General features: G+C 40.8%; 1 protein-coding gene and 1 non-coding gene across 4 annotated transcripts in view; one reads left to right on the top strand and one right to left on the bottom strand.

The window, feature by feature from the left end:
* The window catches only part of PLCH1 (phospholipase C eta 1), a 227,659-nt gene that overhangs the window by 158,298 nt on the left and 51,805 nt on the right, over positions 1-17,556 (top strand). For all 3 annotated transcript variants that reach the window (XM_043875364.1, XM_043875363.1, XM_043875362.1), the window contains exons 8-10: positions 1,406-1,609; positions 7,273-7,393; positions 11,947-12,118. In XM_043875364.1, coding sequence (XP_043731299.1) covers positions 1,406-1,609; positions 7,273-7,393; positions 11,947-12,118 — 497 coding nt within the window. The remainder of the gene's footprint in view (positions 1-1,405; positions 1,610-7,272; positions 7,394-11,946; positions 12,119-17,556) is intronic.
* Positions 1,888-1,959, bottom strand: TRNAG-GCC. The gene has a single exon. It is a non-coding gene; the product is annotated as a tRNA-Gly (tRNA).

Genomic DNA, 17,556 nt, shown 5'->3' with positions numbered 1-17,556 from the left:
ATTTAAAATATATAGGGAAATGAACTGTAGCCTGCTACCCAAAAGAGAACAGGTCCTAGGCAGAACAGATAATCTTAATTAAAAAAACCACCATCACCCCCCACTGCCCACAAAAGCATCCGAAGCCGTGGTTTATCTCACCAGTTTTGATTGTTGGCCGCCTGTTCCCCAAACAGGCTCAGTGTGGACAAGGGGGTTTTGATACTGTATGTTTACTTCCGGGGACAGAGACTAATTAAAATGAAGAGAAATGATTTAATGTTTATATAATTAAAAGCTATTTTAAAAACAATGAAAGAAGATAAACTAATTTGGACCTTTCTTTACCAATAAATGAATCACTTCCTTGGTGTAGGGCCTTAAGAGATGGAATTAAACATGTTTTCTAAGTTATGGCCATAACCATGAAGACGAGCATAAAGAAATTCTCCAGAGTTTCCCAGGATATCTACTGGTGGTTTTACCACAGGATTTTTGAAGACCTGAAATGATTTACCCTAGTGATCATTTACGTACTTGTAGGACATTTACGTATTTGTTGATGTATTAATGAATGCCTCTCCTACCCAGACACTTATGTTTTTGAAAAACTGTAGAAAAACTGATAGGGTTTTCTACATAATCTTACAGCACTTTATCACTTTTATCAAATGTGCTAGCCATTAGCAGCATCTTCCCAAACCAGCTTCATAGTCAAATAATCATACCCTGATTTTAGGCTATGCCTAATTCCTGACCTTGACCTCCACTATGACACAGACAATACTGTTTTTCAAATCAGCTTAACAGCCTATCAGATTGCTGTTGATCAGTGTGTCACTTTGGATAAATATGGCTTTAACATTGCATCAGTCACCCAGTAGGTCACACTGCATACTCACAGCTGGAGCTCGGAAGTTACTGAATAGCTTTGCAATAAGCCCCTCACTCCCCTAATCAAGATTCTTAAGAAATCTGTTTTTCTTTAGGTTACATTTAAACTGCTACTCCCCAAAGTCATATTGCAGTTTTTGACACTACTTGACCTGGGCAATCCCCTATTGCCTCAGTATTCCCTGAAAAGGTTGTCCTGAAGGTAAATAAGATAAGCACTGTGGACACACTTTGATCTCTTTTGTACTCAGGTTGGAGTCAGGTAAGTATATAGGCTTTATTTACTTATTTATTTTGAAGATTTTTTTTTTTTTTTTTTTGGATGTGGACCGTTTTTTAAGCCTTTGTTGAATTTGTTACAGTATTGTTTCTGTTTTATATTTTGGTTTTTTGGCCTCGAGGCAAGTGGGATCTTAATTCTCCAACCAGGGATTGAACCCACACCCTCTGCCCTGGAAGGCAGTCTTAACCACTGGACCACCAGGGAAGTCCGTGGCTTTGAAGCTATAACACTTCCCTTTCTCTTCCAAAGGCTTCACGAACTTCATGCGCAGTCCTGCTTGTGACATCTTTAACCCCCTGCATCATGAAGTGTACCAGGACATGGATCAGCCCCTGTGCAACTACTACATCGCGTCCTCCCACAACACATACCTGACCGGGGACCAGCTCCTGTCTCAGTCCAAAGCGGACATGTACGCGCGGGTGCTGCAGGAGGGCTGTCGCTGTGTGGAAGGTGCGTGCTTTGTCTGAGCGCCAGTGTGTGCCGATGAATGTGTCCTTTAGTCAATAAAGTCTAGTGGAAATGATGGAGACCTGAAAAATGCACGCACGCTAATGAAAACCATTTTTCCACTTATTATAAAGTCATTCTTCTTCTTTCTTTTTTTAAAGAGTGAGCAGGACCTTTGTGATCTTTCTTTCGTTTTAAAAAACAGTTATTTATTTGGACATGTGGGATCTTCCAGTTATAGCATGCAGGGTCCTTTTTTAGTTGTGGTGTGCAGAATCTAGTTCCCTGACCAGGGATTGAACCCAGGCCCCCTGCATTGGCAGTGCAGAGTCTTAGCACTGGACCACCAGGGAAAAGCTCCTCTGTAAAGTCATTCTTAGTTCATGACTCTCTCCCTCTTCAGTTCAGAAGGGAGAGAGAGATGTACTAGCAATTGGGAGGCATACCTTCAGGTGCTGAAAAATTGTGATGAACATGGACGCCATGTCCTAGGAAGTTTTTTGATTAAATAATGGTAAAAATAGTTTAGAATAGCTGTTTATTTTTAAGGTACTTAATGACGTGTCAATAAGCCAACATTTATTAAATTTCTATGTGGTTCCTGGGGGTGAGAACACAGATGTGAGACCTAGTTTCTGTCTTTAAGTAGCTCACAGTCTAATAGAAGACGTGGACACTAAAAACAATAATATGGCGTGAGAATTCTACCAGTTGATGCATACATGGTAGAGAGGGGGTACAGAGAGTGAAGGGGTGAGGTAAAATGAGATAAGAAGTCAGTCTGGGAAAATAGATGAGTCTCCAAGAAGGGGTTTTGAGTGCTATGATAAGGAGCTTCAGGTTTAGCTTTCGGTAATAAGGGTCCTGTGAATTGTTTTAATACCTACAGTGATACGGTCACGCCTGCAGTTTAGAAAGATTGCTTGGGCAGCAGTGTAGGAAGATAATTTTTTTTTAATGATATATGTCTGTAGAGGGGTAAGAGAGGTAAAACTGGGACAAGGAGAATGGTGGGAAAGCTATTGAAGTGATTCAAAGGAAGGATTATAGAAGATTAGATTATGAAAGCTTAGACTAAGTGAGAAAGAAAGAGGCTTATATGGATAGTAAAGAAGTAAACTTGCCAGACCTGGCCAGAAAAGTGAATGAAGTAAGGCGTGCAGGGGAGAGCTGGAAGGAGTGATGGAGCCTGAGAGGAAGAGCGTGGATGAGTTCAGCTTTCTCTGGGTTGGGTTTATAGTAACTGTAACATTTACGTGGATATTCCTATCAGTCAGTTAAATAACAATGTGTGAACTCAATGGTAGGATCCAGACAAGATAAAGATTCCACAATTCTGAGTTTTCTATGTGATAGTATACGAGATCACTTTCAAAGACCTTCATGGGTAAGTGTATGTGAAAATGTACAAGACACTTTAGGGGACTACAATCTCCCAAATATCTCCCTCCCCAAACCTGCAGCAACAAATTCCTCCTCTATGGTTCGGCCTGAACTTTTCACGGCTGCGATAGTCTACGACTGGATAGCGAAAGTCAAGCTGCTGTTTCTGGAAGGTTTTGTTGAGAAGAAGTGTATTTATCTGGGAGACTTGGTCAGCTTTGTACGTACTCAGCTTCCTGTTTGAAACTATGGTGGTCACCTTGGCTTTTAATGTACTGGGAAGGAACAGGGAATTCACCATGATTTCATCCCCTTTTGTGGGCTAGGTTCTGGTTAATTGCTTCCCATACATTCTCATTTAGTTCTTACAGCACTAAGGAAGATGGAGTGATCTCCTTAAGAAGAGGGGTAGGGTTGGTGACTCAAGGTCCCGTAGCTGGGAAGGTACGGTATTCCAAGGTACAGAAAGCTGGTATTTCAACCCAAGCTGTCTGACTGCGCCACTTTGCTTCTCCAGGAAGCCTGTGTGGTCTTTGGAGGAACAAGCATTGAATGACATGACCAGCCCAACGTGAGGTCAAATGCGAGCCATCTGGTCACATAAGGAAGGCCAGAAAACATAATGCAAAGCACAGAGGGAAGGTTGGCTTTAATAGGAGGCATTTGCTTGGCATCTAAATATCTACATGTTCTTAAAGACTTCAGAACTTGATAACCTGATCTTTCATGCTCTCCTGACAATTTGTCAGCCCTGTAATTTGAAGATCTTAGCTTACACTTCAATCTTGGGTCCGGAGGCACCAATCTATAGATACCCAGCAGTGCTTTATCTACCTTGGTTCCGGGTGAAGTTGTTTTTATTGTTAAGCAGCTGCAGCTAGGATTTAAGGAACCTGATTTATTGACTGTAGCAGGTGGTGGATTAAAAACTGCAGGCCCACAGATAATTTTCTGAAGCAGCCCTTGGCATGTATAGCACTTAGAGATGGAGAGTAATGCTTCTGGACAGTTTCTTCATGGTACTGTGACCTGAAGAATCTCTCCACTTTCAAGCTTCTGTGTTGTTAATATTGTGTTTTCCATCTCTATTAGTTCACTTGCAGCAATATCCTTGGTCAGGGTGTATATAGTGTCTTGAGGAACACTAATCAGTCTTGTTTTTGATGAAGTGGGTTTGTCAACAAATCACATAGACTACATTTTTTTTTTTCTTTTTTACATGGCCTTTCATTTCCCTTGGTTTTCAGCCCTAGTTGCTTAATAAATATGGATGTTCTGTCCAGGGGATTTTCACTCTCATTATGGAACTGATGTTGCATTGCCATTATAATCGGTTTACAGCTTTCCCTGTTATCTCTGAGAGCGCTATCAGGGTGGAACATTTCTAAATTCCACTGTGAAAAGCTGTCATGTTAACCTCTCAGCTGGCCCTCAGGTCTGACCAACTCTTTGTCAGGGTGCTTTCGGGGGCCTCTATTGTGTGGTCTGATTGAAAAAATGGGCCTGGCTATTTCGTGGCTAGGAAATTGGTTAGAGGATTTCTACTTTGCCAACATTCTCGTCACAGCACTAGCTCTTACAAGAGGTCTTCATGGCCATTTGAACTCAGCTATGGATGCTAGTCGTTCACATGCCTGCAACCATTTGGGAGTGCTGTTTTCCTCATTTAACAGACACGTGATAAAATAGACCTAAAAAGTGAATGTTAGGAGACCATCCTCAACTATGCAAATTCTCCTTATTATAAATGTTTGCAAGAGAACACCACATGACTAATGTGGTTACTTATGAAGAGATATTTTTATGGGTATATGATAATCAAGTTAGTGAGGCATTGCCTACTACTTTGCATTCTTTTTCAAAAGATAGTAACTCATTTATGAGGAACCCTGCTATGCCCCTTTTCTTCTAAGATGGGATATAAATTGGGGTACATTGTTAAGTTACATACTTTTGAAACATCTGCTTATTTTTTTTTCATGTCTGTATTCAAAGACAAAGAATATAAAATACATGTCAAAAGATGGATGGAGCTTCTCTTCTGAGAAGATACCTTCATATATTTGACTTCATTCAGGCCCAAAGACTTCCCTGGTGGCTTAGTGGTAAAGAATCCACCTGCCCACACAGGAGATGTGGGTTCCATCCCTGGGTTGGGAAGATCCCCTGAGATGGAAATGGCAACCCACTCCAATATTCTTGCCTGGGAAATCCCATGAACAGAGGAGCCTGGAGGGCTACAGACCATGGGCTGGCAAAGAGTTGGACACGACTGAGCGACTAATGCTTTCACTTTCAGGTTCTTGCTGGTATTTGAATTTGTGACCCCCTGTTATAAGAAAGGGCAATGACATGAGAGCTGGCAAGGTTATCTATGGGGGATCCTTGTTTAGGATCCAAATCCTTAATTAGGGATTTGACCCTTGATTGGGACTGAAATGAGCAAAGTGGAGGAGGACATGTCAGTTGACCTTAAATGAAAGAAGCAAAGACATGGAAGTAGGATTGTATGTGAGGAAGCTTGCCTAACTGGAAGAAGTCTGGTAGCTTGGTTGTTAGGAGAAAAAAAGTTTTGACTTGTCAAACAGGAGCTAGGATATTAATTAACTAGTTTTTTAAGGAGTTAAGCCTAAAATCCTAGTGCCTTAAAACAAGTGAAATGTATTTTTTATGTGAAGTCCGAAATAGCTGTTCCTAATTGGGGAGTCTTTCAGGCAGTGATTTAGGGGTGCAGGCTCTTTCCCTCAGCATCTGTGCCATCTTCAGCACAACTTCCAAATCACAGCAGAAGAGGGAGCATGAACGACTGTGTAAGGCAGGTTTTCATGGACATGGAGGAGGTGCACATCACTTCTACCCAGATTTCAGTAGCATGTCCTACTGCAAGGGAAGCTGGGAATTGTAGTCCAGCTCTGAACAGGGCCAGAGAGAAGACAGGCTTAGCTGAATGGCAAGTCTCTAGCACCAGAGATAGGGAGAGACCTTGGAGTTAAGCAGGCAGCAGCTTCCATAGCTTATTTATGAATAAATTTGACATAATCTACTAAGTACATAATATGTACTGGATGCTATATTATGCATTGAATAGGCTTCAAAGCAAAGTAGTGACATGGAGAAGGCAGTGTTTGGAGAAATTAGTCTGTAGTGGAATGTAAAACAAGGGAAGACAAACTTTGAGTCAGGGAGGATAGTGAGGAAGTTTTTGTGTTTCTTCAGCTGGGGGCCAGTGAGTTTGTCCATACATATAACACTATCAATAGTGTCAATAACAATAATGATTACTATGTGCCATGCAGGATTATAATCACCTTCACAGATACTTATTTATAAATCACTCAAACTTATGATTCAAGTCTTGTTCTTAGTTTTCCTTTTATGGATGGAGAAACAATACATTATTAAATCATTTGTCTGTGTTCACATAAGTCTTAGCAGGGCCTGAAGATTTGAACTTCAGAAGTCAATGCTATTTTACAGCTACTGTAGAATTAATAAAATGGAAATAAATATAATGAAATGAGTTTAATAATGAGTTTAAGTGAACGATAATGAAAAGCCCTGGTTTTGATTTGAGAGGGTCATTGATAATTCATAAAAGAACAGTAAAGTGAATAAGAAGAAGTAAAATTAGAGAAATAATCTGTTAAGAAATATTGCTATCCTCAAGCACAGTCAGTTGGATTTAGATCAATTTCTTTTTTTTCTTTGAAAAACTTATTTTATACTAGAGTATAGCTGATTAACAGTGTTATGATAGTTGCAGGTGAACAATGAAGGAATCCAGCTGTACATAACCCGTGTATCCATTCTTCCCTAAACTCCCCTCCCACCCAGGCTGCCCATAGTGTTGACCAGAGTGCCCTGTGCTATACAGTAGGTCCTTATTGATTATCCATTTTAAATATAACTGTGTGTATATGTCCATCCCAAACTCCCTAGCCATCCCTTCTCCCCATCCTCCACCCCCCCCCACCCCAGCAACCAGAAGTTCATTCTCTGAGTCTCTTGGATTTAGATCAGTTTCTAATGAGAGTTCTTGGTAAATGCTAAGCTGATTGTATGACCTCCTTGTTAACTATAAGCATTCATAGTAAATCATTTATAATCTTTTATTCCTTATCCTGATAAATATGCCAGAACACTCATTTTGGTCTGACATCTCTGTCATGATCATCATAGTGTATAATCTCAAACAGTAAACTTAATGCTTGTCCGATATGTCCAGAAATATCAGGAAACACCAGAAACTTTGAGTTGTTGATGTGATGTTCTTTTTCTGGCAGTTGATTGTTGGGATGGCCCAGATGGAGAGCCTGTGGTACACCACGGTTACACGCTTACTTCGAAGATCCTCTTCAGAGACGTTGTGGAGACCATCAACAAGCATGCCTTTGTGAAGAATGAGTAAGTCTAGCACAGCGGGGAGTCGGGCTCAGCTGGCACGCGGGACGCTGCCTGCTGTAACTTGGCCGCCAAACCACGTGCTTCCTTGGAGGCTACATCTCCCTTTCTCCTGCCCCAGTTCTCTCCCTCCTTCCCAACGAAACAGTGTGAACAAATAACATGGGCCCTGCAACCATGCTTTCGTGTGCTCTCTTCATTTCTTACCCCATTCTCTCTCAAGATGCTGCCTCCTTGAAGCATATTCTTTCAAAGAGTGACCTCAAAGTTTCTAAACCCAGGTTGTACAGTGTCCATAAAGTTTAGAAACGCAGATTACTGTACATAATAAATAGCTTATCAGTATTATCCAGTTCTGTTCAGTTACTCAGTTGCGACCCCATGAACCGCAGCACGCCAGGCCTCCCTGTCCATCACCAACTCCCGGAGTCTACCCAAACCCATGTCCATTGAGTTGGTGATGCCATCCAACCATCTCATCCTCTGTCGCCCCCTTATCCTCCTGCCCTCAATCTTTCCCAGCATCAGGATCTTTTCCAATGAGTCAGCTCTTCACATCAGGTGGCCAAAGTATTGGAGTTTCAGCTTCAACATCAGTCCTTCCAATGAACACCCAGGACTGATCTCCTTTAGGATGGACTGGTTGGATCTCCTTGCAGTCCAGGGGACTCTCAAGAGTCTTCTCCAACACCACAGTTCAAAAGCATCAATTCTTCGGCACTCAGCTTTCTTTATAGTCTCACATCCGTACATCAGTGTTGTATGGCAATACAATAAAATAATAATGTCTTGGTTTTCAGACTTGTTGGATGTCCTATATATACTGCAGTGTCTGGAATCTTTATGTCACTTGACCTCTCCTTGGCATTGGATGACAGTGAATATTTTCTCCTTAATACTTGCTTTTGGGGGTGTCTTCTGTTAAAACACTCTCTCCTCTATTGCTGCCATTGCTTCTCACTCCCTTTCTTCAGCCTATGATCTTCTAGTCCATTTTCTCACTCCTTTAATAGTCACTATTTCTGGGACTTCTCTGATGGTCCAGTGGTTAAGATTCTGCACTTCCAATGCAGAGGATGCAGGTTGGATCCCTGGTTGGGGAACTAACATCCCACATGCCAAGTGGTGTAGTCACAAAACAAAGAAAAAAGTCATTATTTCCCAACGTGTCTTTGGTCTACTCCTTGGTTATTTGCCAATTATATATCGAGAATGTTCTCCCTAGGTTTCAGAGATATATTGAAAAATTCTTAGTACAGATTCATCTGAGTAGCTCATAGGTACCTGAAAACCAACAAATTTCATTGTTTATTCAGACACTTACTTAGCTATTTAATGGTGCCTACTCCAAGCCAGGCAGCCTGTAATAGGTGTAGGGAGCCAGAGCACTGAACAAGGCTAAAACTCCTGCCGGCACGGGGGCTCCATCCCAAACTGAACTCAGCCTCTCATTCTGCCAGGCTTCCCCTTGCTCTGGTTCGGAAGGTAGCACTGCTTACCACTGGTTTTATAGAAACTGGGACTTACTCTTGATTCAGCCAGTCTTGTCAGTTCTACTTGCCAAATTATCTTTTGACTCCATCGCCTTCTCTTCATTTCCACTTCTCTTTGGTTCATCCTCCACACGGGAGTCGTACCTTTCTTTCTGAAAATATAAGCAGATGATGTAATTCTTCTTCAAGTCCTTCAAAGGCTCCCTGTCATACATGATCACGCCTTCCATGCCGGCCTCTTCTTACTCTTCCATGTCACCTTCTACCATTGCTCCACAGGGACTTTGACTTCTGCCATCACGGACAGTTTCCGGAGTCCATAGGGATCCCATTGCTTGCACAGCCTCCCCCCACACCAACCCCCTTGCCTGTGCCCTTCTCTCTATCTGAAATAGTCATCCCTATTATTCTACTACCCTAATTCTTGCTCATCCCAGCAGACTGCTTAGGCATTGTCCCTTTGGCAAACTTCCCCATACCACAGTTTATTTAAATGCTCCTTTTCTCTGTCCTTAGCTCTCTGAGTGTATTTCTGTCATATCATACAGCACTTTCTTGCAATTGTTGGTGACTTGCCTCCTTTTATGTCTTTAGGATCATGAGCTCATTGAAAATATGTGGCTATGTCTTATTCTTTAAAAAAAAAAAAACAACAAAACTCTTTTTTGTGGGGAAAGGGAGCGCTGTTTGTGACTTGTGGGATCTCAGTTCCCTGACCAGGGAGTGAACGAGAAAGGAGGGAACCTGGGCCACCGCAGTGAAAGCCTGGAATCCTAACCACTAGGCCACCAGGAAACTCCCCCCTTATTCATTCTGTGCCTGCCATATACCAGACATTCAATAAATGACTTCTGCATTAAAAAGAGGCAAATTAAAATTAACAGCTGCATAAAATTAATTTTATAGACCTTAGTGGCCTTTAAAACATCTAATGTTTGGTCTTCTCATTAATTAAATATGAAGTTAAAATGTTGTTCTAATAAGAGACACTTGCTGCATAGCAGGCTTGGTTTCTGGTGTCTTCCACATGGAAGAACCTCGAGGACTAAATTGTGATGGATCATTTTACCCTGATTGCTCCTCATCTTAGCCAGGTTGCTGAAGGATTTGCCCCCGAAGTAGAGCCTTGAGAAGACCTGCTATCTAATTACTCTGGTGACTTGACAGTGCTAACTTCAAGTTTGGGGATCCTTAGGAGAAAAGCACTTCAAATGAAAATAGTCAATAAGCTTGTTTAACACCTTTTAAAAATTCAGTCTTTTTCTTAAGTTTTAGTTGCATCTTTATACCAGGGTTTCTCAAGCCTTGGCACTACTGACATTTTGGGCCAGGTTATTCTTTGTTATGGGGAACTGTCTCATGCATTGTAGGACAATGAGTACATTGGTGACTATACTCGCTAAACACCAGTAGCAGTCCCCCCTCACAACACTGTGACCACCAAAAATGTCTTCAGATATTGACAAATGTCCCTTTGGGAGGGGTGCCACACAGCCACCCCTGCCCCTGTTGAGAAGCAGTGCTTTATACACCAAGAATCACTAGACACTAATAGACACAGACTTTTTGTAAACAGATTGATAATTTTAAAATTCATTGCTAGAATTCCCTGATGTGATTGTGTAGACAACTCAGCGTTGCTAGTTTGTTGTTTTTCTCTCTTTCTAACACACTGGGTGAGACCCATGTGAGGACACAAGAGTAAACAAATTATAGTCAAGTAACCAAACCAACCTCAGTCACAAAGGTTCATCTCTTATGTTACCTCTGCCATGAGATTTACTAATGAGGATAGAATGTGATTTCAGAAGGTCATAGCCTGTATTGTGGAGCTTGTGCTTGTTATATAAGCCCAGAAATAAAACCTTTTATCCACATAGACATATTAGGCAATTTAAATATTGGTTTGTATGTTATGAAAAAAATCTATTGCCTATTACTTCAGAAGATATGTGATGGAAAACTATATGCAAAACAGAAAAAGAGACACAGAAATACAGAACAGACTTTTGAACTCTGTGGGAGAAGGTGAGGGTGGGATGTTTCAAAAGAACAGCATGTATACTATCTATGGTGAAACAGATCACCAGCCCAGGTGGGATGCATGAGACAAGTGCTCCGGCCTGGTGCACTGGGAAGACCCAGAGGAATCGGGTGGAGAGGGATGTGGGAGGGGGGATCGGGATGGGGAATAAGTGTAAATCTATGGCTGATTCATATCAATGTATGACAAAACCCACTGAAATGTTGTGAAGTAATTAGCCTCCAACTAATAAAAAAATTAAAAAAAAAAAAAAACAAACAAACCTGAATTTGTTTTTCCAAGGAAAAAACAAAGTCAAAAGAGGAGTAAGGTCATGTAATCATTCCTGGTTCCTCAGGCTCTCTGTGATAATCATTTCATTAGGGTCTCACATCTCTGCACATAAACCTGAGTGCTAAAGGAGAATGCCTGCCTTTTTTCCCCTTTCTAAAAGTGAAGACTAATATATAATTCTGTACAAATAACTTTGAAATGCCTGATATAGGACACTATAAAACACAAATTCCATTATGCTATTTTATCCTCAATAGTAATTTTCAAGCTGTGTACTGAATATATATTTTTAGAGTAAATATATTGCATTTGATGATAGTGGTCTCCTAGATGTTTCTAGAATTTGGATGAATAAGACAAAATTACATTATGAGTTTTCTTTCTTTATGTTTCTTATCTCTCAAAATTTTCTCTTTCATTTTTTCTTGTAAAAGAGACATAATATATGTACTGTGTATGTGCATATATATGTGTGAGGGAGAAAGATGCAAAATATTAGACTAAGTCATCCCATGTGGATTGGTATTGAGTTCACCCATTATGCCTGGTAAGGTATATTTGGCCAGAGGAGTTTTTTTTAAAAAATGTGTCTCTCATTGTTTTCATTTTAGAAGCATTTTAATCATCACCTCTTTCACAAATGCTGTCACCAGGCCTGTAAGAACACAATGAACACGGAATGATTTTCAAAAGTCCCTGTGAGTTGCTGTGGTCGATGCCTTTACAATGTGCTGTTATTTTCTCAGGTTTCCAGTCATCCTGTCCATTGAGAATCACTGCAGTGTCCAGCAGCAAAGGAAAATTGCTCAGTACCTGAAAGGAATATTCCAAGACAAACTCGACCTGTCATCGATAGACACGGGAGAGACCAAGCAGCTTCCAAGCCCTCAAAGTTTGAAAGGCAAAATCCTAGTGAAGGTAAGTACCTCAGAAATGCAACAAAAAGCACTCGTGATCTACTAAGCCCTTCCTCTCTCAAAGATTAAAAATGGGTTTATCAAGAGAATAATAGAGTCAATAATAGAGTCAAGGGTGAAGGGTTGTCTAGACTTATCCATGCACCTTGTTCCAGTTTATTTATAGTCATGCCTTTAGAAAAAGCTTATTACTGACTGAACATGTATTTTGGGGTTTGTTTTTATGAAGCCAGAACATCAATACTGTGAGCCAAATGTTGAATGTTTTAGTCAGTGGTGGGTCACGCTGGAGAGAAGCCCGTGTACGGGAGACAAGCGTTACATCAGAGGAGAGGCTCGTACTGTCCGTATCCAGAAGCATTTCTTTCAGATTCTTCTCTCCCATTTCAAGCTCCAATAACTGTCTGTCAAAAAAAGTCTTCATGGTTGATCAGCCTGGGTTATGTAAGTGAGAAGAGCTGGCTTCAAAGTGCAGCACAGGCACAGACATAACGCCCCATAGGATTCGTGTGTGCGGAGGAGCTGTAGGCGAATAGAATGACATTTCATGAACAGATCTTCTCAGAGAGGAAGCCTGCTTCCTGAAATGAATATTATTAATACAAGGAATAGCCGGGAAGACAACTTCTTGAGATTTCAGATTGCTGATGTGATTCACTTAATCCCAGCTAATTTTGTGTATTTGGACTAAAAACATTTTGGATAGTTGTATTGTTTTGAAACCGAAAACCTAAGGAAAAGCAGTAGAATATTAATATTTAAATGGAGTTATATTTTACTTTAAGAGGTGTGTACAGAAACCAAATAGCACAGTGGAGGCCTAGGAAAGTCAGACTGTAATTTCATAGCAAGACTTGAACTGGGGTGTTAGTAGAGGACAGCATGGAAAATTTTTATTCATCTTTGAAATTGGTCAAAACCTGTTTTTCTGTCAGTTAAATGAGAATTATAGGCTGAATCCATCAAAGAGATGTCGTTGGGCATTTGTATGTGTAAAAGCATTTTGAATAAAAGCTCCAATTATATAATGCAAGAAATAATGTTAAGGTCAGTGTTCCTGAAATCTTGCTAAGGTAAACTCTTGCGGTGAAAACTGGGCTAGAAAGTTGGATTAGAAAGCTCAGTGTCACCTTTGTAACCTTGTAAATATTTTCATGTCTTTAGCCGAGCAGTCAGAAGAATAAATACCGAATGAGTCCATTTGGACAGTGGAACCTAAGGAATATTTGATATAAACTCATTGAGTTCCCTTCTGCATAACTGGGCTTTGGGCACCAAATGCCCGAGGGCTGATGGGCACCAGGATGAATCAAAGCCAAAAGACCCGAGACACTTATTGGAAGGAGTGGCAGTGATGTGGGCTGTGGATATTTCAAAACAGCTGTGGTCAATTTGCTGGCAGTAACCTTCTCCAAACTTTGAGGAGATTTCCGAGATCTGTTGGGGCAGAAAGCTCCCATTTAAAGCAACAACAAGGGAACTGATTTTCCTAAGTTCCTTTAGCATCTGAGCAATCTTTAGTATTGCTTAGATGCCAAGATCCTTTAGCATCTCTGATCCCAGAGGCAGTATTTGAATGACTACTTACTTCTTTGGAGATGGGCAAGTTGTTCATTATTATAATTATACACACATGCCTTCCCATATGTTTAATACATACCAATATTCTTGCCTGGAGAATCCCTTGGACAGAGAAGCCAGGCAGGCTACAGTCCATAAGATCACAGAGTTGGACATGACTGAAGTGACTTAGTATGCATGCATGCACAATACACACACACACACACACACACACACACACGCACACATAAACACACACATATATGTGCACACACATACACACAGATATACACAGTAATCTGTCAGTATCCATAGGGGGTTGTTTCCCCATCTGTGATGCTCAAGTCCCTCATGAATGGTCTAGTAGAGTTGGACCTTTGCATCTGTGGATTCAATCGACCCTTGGATATGGAGGGCCAGCTCTGTGTGTGTGTGTGTGTGTGTGTGTGTGTGTATGTGTATCTCCTGAAAAGTAAATGAAAGTTTGCTTTTGAACAAAACTAATAACAAACAGTAATTTTTCCACAGGCTTACAGCTGAAAGAAGCCTTATCTAGCCCAAGCATTTTAATTCTGTAGAGATACCACAGAGTTGTTAACCACTCTCCTAGGGCCATGCTGCTAGAAGCTAAGAGGTGGCTATGGTTCCGGTTTCTAGAAATATTTCCATATACCGTGGAGGAATCAATCTAATTCTTGAGCATACCTCCTGCATGAAACAGTATGTAGATCAGAGGGGGACTTTTGGGTCATTCTTTGTTTACAACGGACCTCTGTTAAGTTCATAAAATTCTACCTTGCATGTGTGGTTAATTGCTCAGTCGTGTCCAACTCTTTACGACCCTTTGGACTGTAGCCCACCAAGCTCCTCTGTCCATGGGATTATCCCAGCAAGAATACCTTAGTTTATTCTATAATTTTCCTTATGAGTAACTCTGTTCATAAAAGGCATTAAGAGATAATGTTCTGTTCTGTTGCTTTTCTTCCTATCTGCCTGAAAAATGTATCTTTCAAGGACCAGGAACATTAGAAAAGCTGGCAGAAAATATGGCCCTCCTGTCTTTTAATGAGATAGTAAAAGGAATGAAAATGAGGATGCCTTGTGAATACTCTGAGATGGCAACTTTCCTTACCCTGTACCTACTGCCACATTTAAGTGAAAGGGCTTTGAAGTGTGAGTGCTGCTGCCAGGCCTGCCCATCACTACTGCTCATGGTGGTTACATTTCCCTTTCTTTCTTGTGGTGTCAAAACCATGTGCAACACTCCAGAATTGCTGTTGCTTATTTGGTATCACCTTACACCAGTCAGAATGCCCATCAACAGATAAATAGATTAAGAAGTTGTGGCACATATATACAATGGAGTGTTACTCAGCCATAAAAAGAAACAAATTTGAATTAGTTCTAGTGAGGTGGATGAACCTAGAGTCTGTTATCCAAAGTGAAGTTAAGTCAGAAAAACAAATATTGTATATTGACACATATATATGGAATCTAGAAAAAGGATACTGATGAACCTATTTGCAGGGCTGGAATAGAGACACGGACATAGAGAACAGACTTGTGGACACAGTCAGGGAAGTAGGGGGATGAATTGAGAGAGTAGCATTGAAACATCTACACCATATGTAAAATGGATAGCTAGTTATACAAACCATATGTATAACACAGAGACGTATGTCTAGCCCTGTGGTCTGTGACGACCTAGAAGGGTGGGACGGGCTGGGGGAGGGAGGGAGGTCCATGAGGAAGGGGACATATGTATTCTTATGGCTGATTTACTTTGTGGTGTGGCAGAAACCAACATAACATTGTGAAGCAATTATCCTCCAATTAAATACAGTTGAAAAAACGTTGACTAAGATGGTATCTCAAAAGAGGGGATTGCTGTCACTATGTTTTAAATGTCTTCTGTACAGCTCCAACTTGGTGTTTGTCATTGTGCTCAAAACAGTGTTGACTGAATAACTGGTGGTGAATAAATGAAGGAGGTTCGTATATCCCTGACTATGTCTGGTCACCACCTAATTGAGCACCTTATTTCTGGTACTGCTATACATGTTATCTTAGCTATTCTACAATGCTCTCTAAAATGAAGAGATATAAAACTCAGTTTATAGGGGACTTATATCAATAAGACTTAAAGTAATATATATAGACATCATTACCTTAATTCCAAGCTACCTTGTTATTAAAGATATATAGGAAGATGTGAAAACAATATTTTGCTATTCTAAATTAGAATCATAGTAAAAATGTATATATATACCCATATTTCTATACCTACGTTGTATATACTATGGGAAAGAATGTAGTTTTCATTTCGCAAACAAGAACTGTATTACATAGTGGTATGAAGGCAAATTAAATACCAACTTTTTAAACCTATAAACATCCTTTTGTAATTTGAAGAAAATATTTAGGTATTCAAACCCTGAGTTTGGATTCTTAATATAGATTTTTTTTTCATTACACAAATGATTTAACCAGCTTTGAATTTATCACTATGCCAAGCACCCAAGGCCAAGTGCTCAGGTATCAGGGAAGGTACAGGAAGACTGGGAGGGAGGTGTTCTCTGAAAATCTGACTATGCTGTTGGCCCTGCGGAGGTAGGAGGGTGGATTAGGGAAAGATCCAGAGTGCTGAAGGTGGGCCCAGTCATGGTGTGAAAAGCAGAAATACTAGAAGTCCCTGGAATCTGAGTTTAGAAAAGACAGCCTGGTTAGTTGTCTGCAAAGATATTTAGAAATGTATTATTAATTTTGGCTGCCAAGCATTTGCACATCCTTCTATGTTTAAAGAATTTCCCCCATTTTTATGTGTTTAGGAATCCCCTCATAGAACTAAAGTTATTAGACATTTTGCTTTTGCTGTCTTCCATTCATTAGAAGGAGCCCTAGGTCCAGCCCGCAATCAAGGAGAAGGAATTTTAGAAGGGCATAAAAACCAAGAGGTAGGAGCCATTGGGGGTATTTTAGAGGCTGCCTACTACTGTGACCTTGGCCACTTCGCCACAGAGCCTGATTCTGTCTCCCCAAACCCCCAAGATTTGGGGAGGGATTCAGTTTCCTATTAGTTTTCCTTTCTGCTTGCAAGTATGATGCTTTACCAATACAGATGGTTAGCTGCCCTAGAAGCTCTTATCAGGCCGCTGGGCCATGCCTTCTGGTTATTTACTTTTCTTTTTCTGAATATGAATTTGGAAGTGTAGAAAAGGAGAAAATAGGTATCATCCATAGTGCTGTTACCCAGAGATTTGTACTATTAATAATGGACCATATTTCTTGCCAGAGTTTTTCCTTGAGTTTTTATACATCACTGAGATCATAATGAGCATGTAATTCTATAACTTGGGTTTTCTACCCTTTTGCCATAGGAATTCCCCCTCGTTTTCCAAAAGTCCCTGATTCCTGAAGTATGTCAGTGATCGGTTGTGAGGGATGTGCACCAGCTGGGCAGGCATATCATTGCACTTACTTATAAAAACTAGCCTGCTCTGTGCAGAGGGGATTGCCAGCAGGAGGGAAGGGCACTTTGAACCTGCACAGGAGAACAGACTGCTCTCAGGACATGGGGTGGGGTGATGCCTATTATGTTAAGTCATATATTCTCAAACAGAAGCCTGGTCTGACTTTCATTTGTTAATATAGTACCCCTAATTGTTGTTTTTCAGTTGCTGTCATGTCCAACTCTTTGTGACCCCCATGGACTGCAGCACCCCAGGCTTCCCTGTCCTTCACTGTCTCCTAGAGTTTGCTCAAACTCATGTCCGTTGAATCGGCAATGCCATCCAACCATCCCATCCTCTGCCGTGCCTTTCTCCTCCTGCCCTCAATCTTTCCCAGCTTCAGGGTCCTCTCCAGTGAGTCAGGTGGCCA

The sequence above is a fragment of the Cervus elaphus genome, chromosome 19 (genome assembly GCF_910594005.1).
Source record: "Cervus elaphus chromosome 19, mCerEla1.1, whole genome shotgun sequence".
Taxonomy (NCBI): Eukaryota; Metazoa; Chordata; class Mammalia; order Artiodactyla; family Cervidae; genus Cervus; species Cervus elaphus.
The sequence above is the reverse complement of the archived record's forward strand: the minus strand, read 5'-3'. Positions and strand labels throughout refer to the sequence as shown.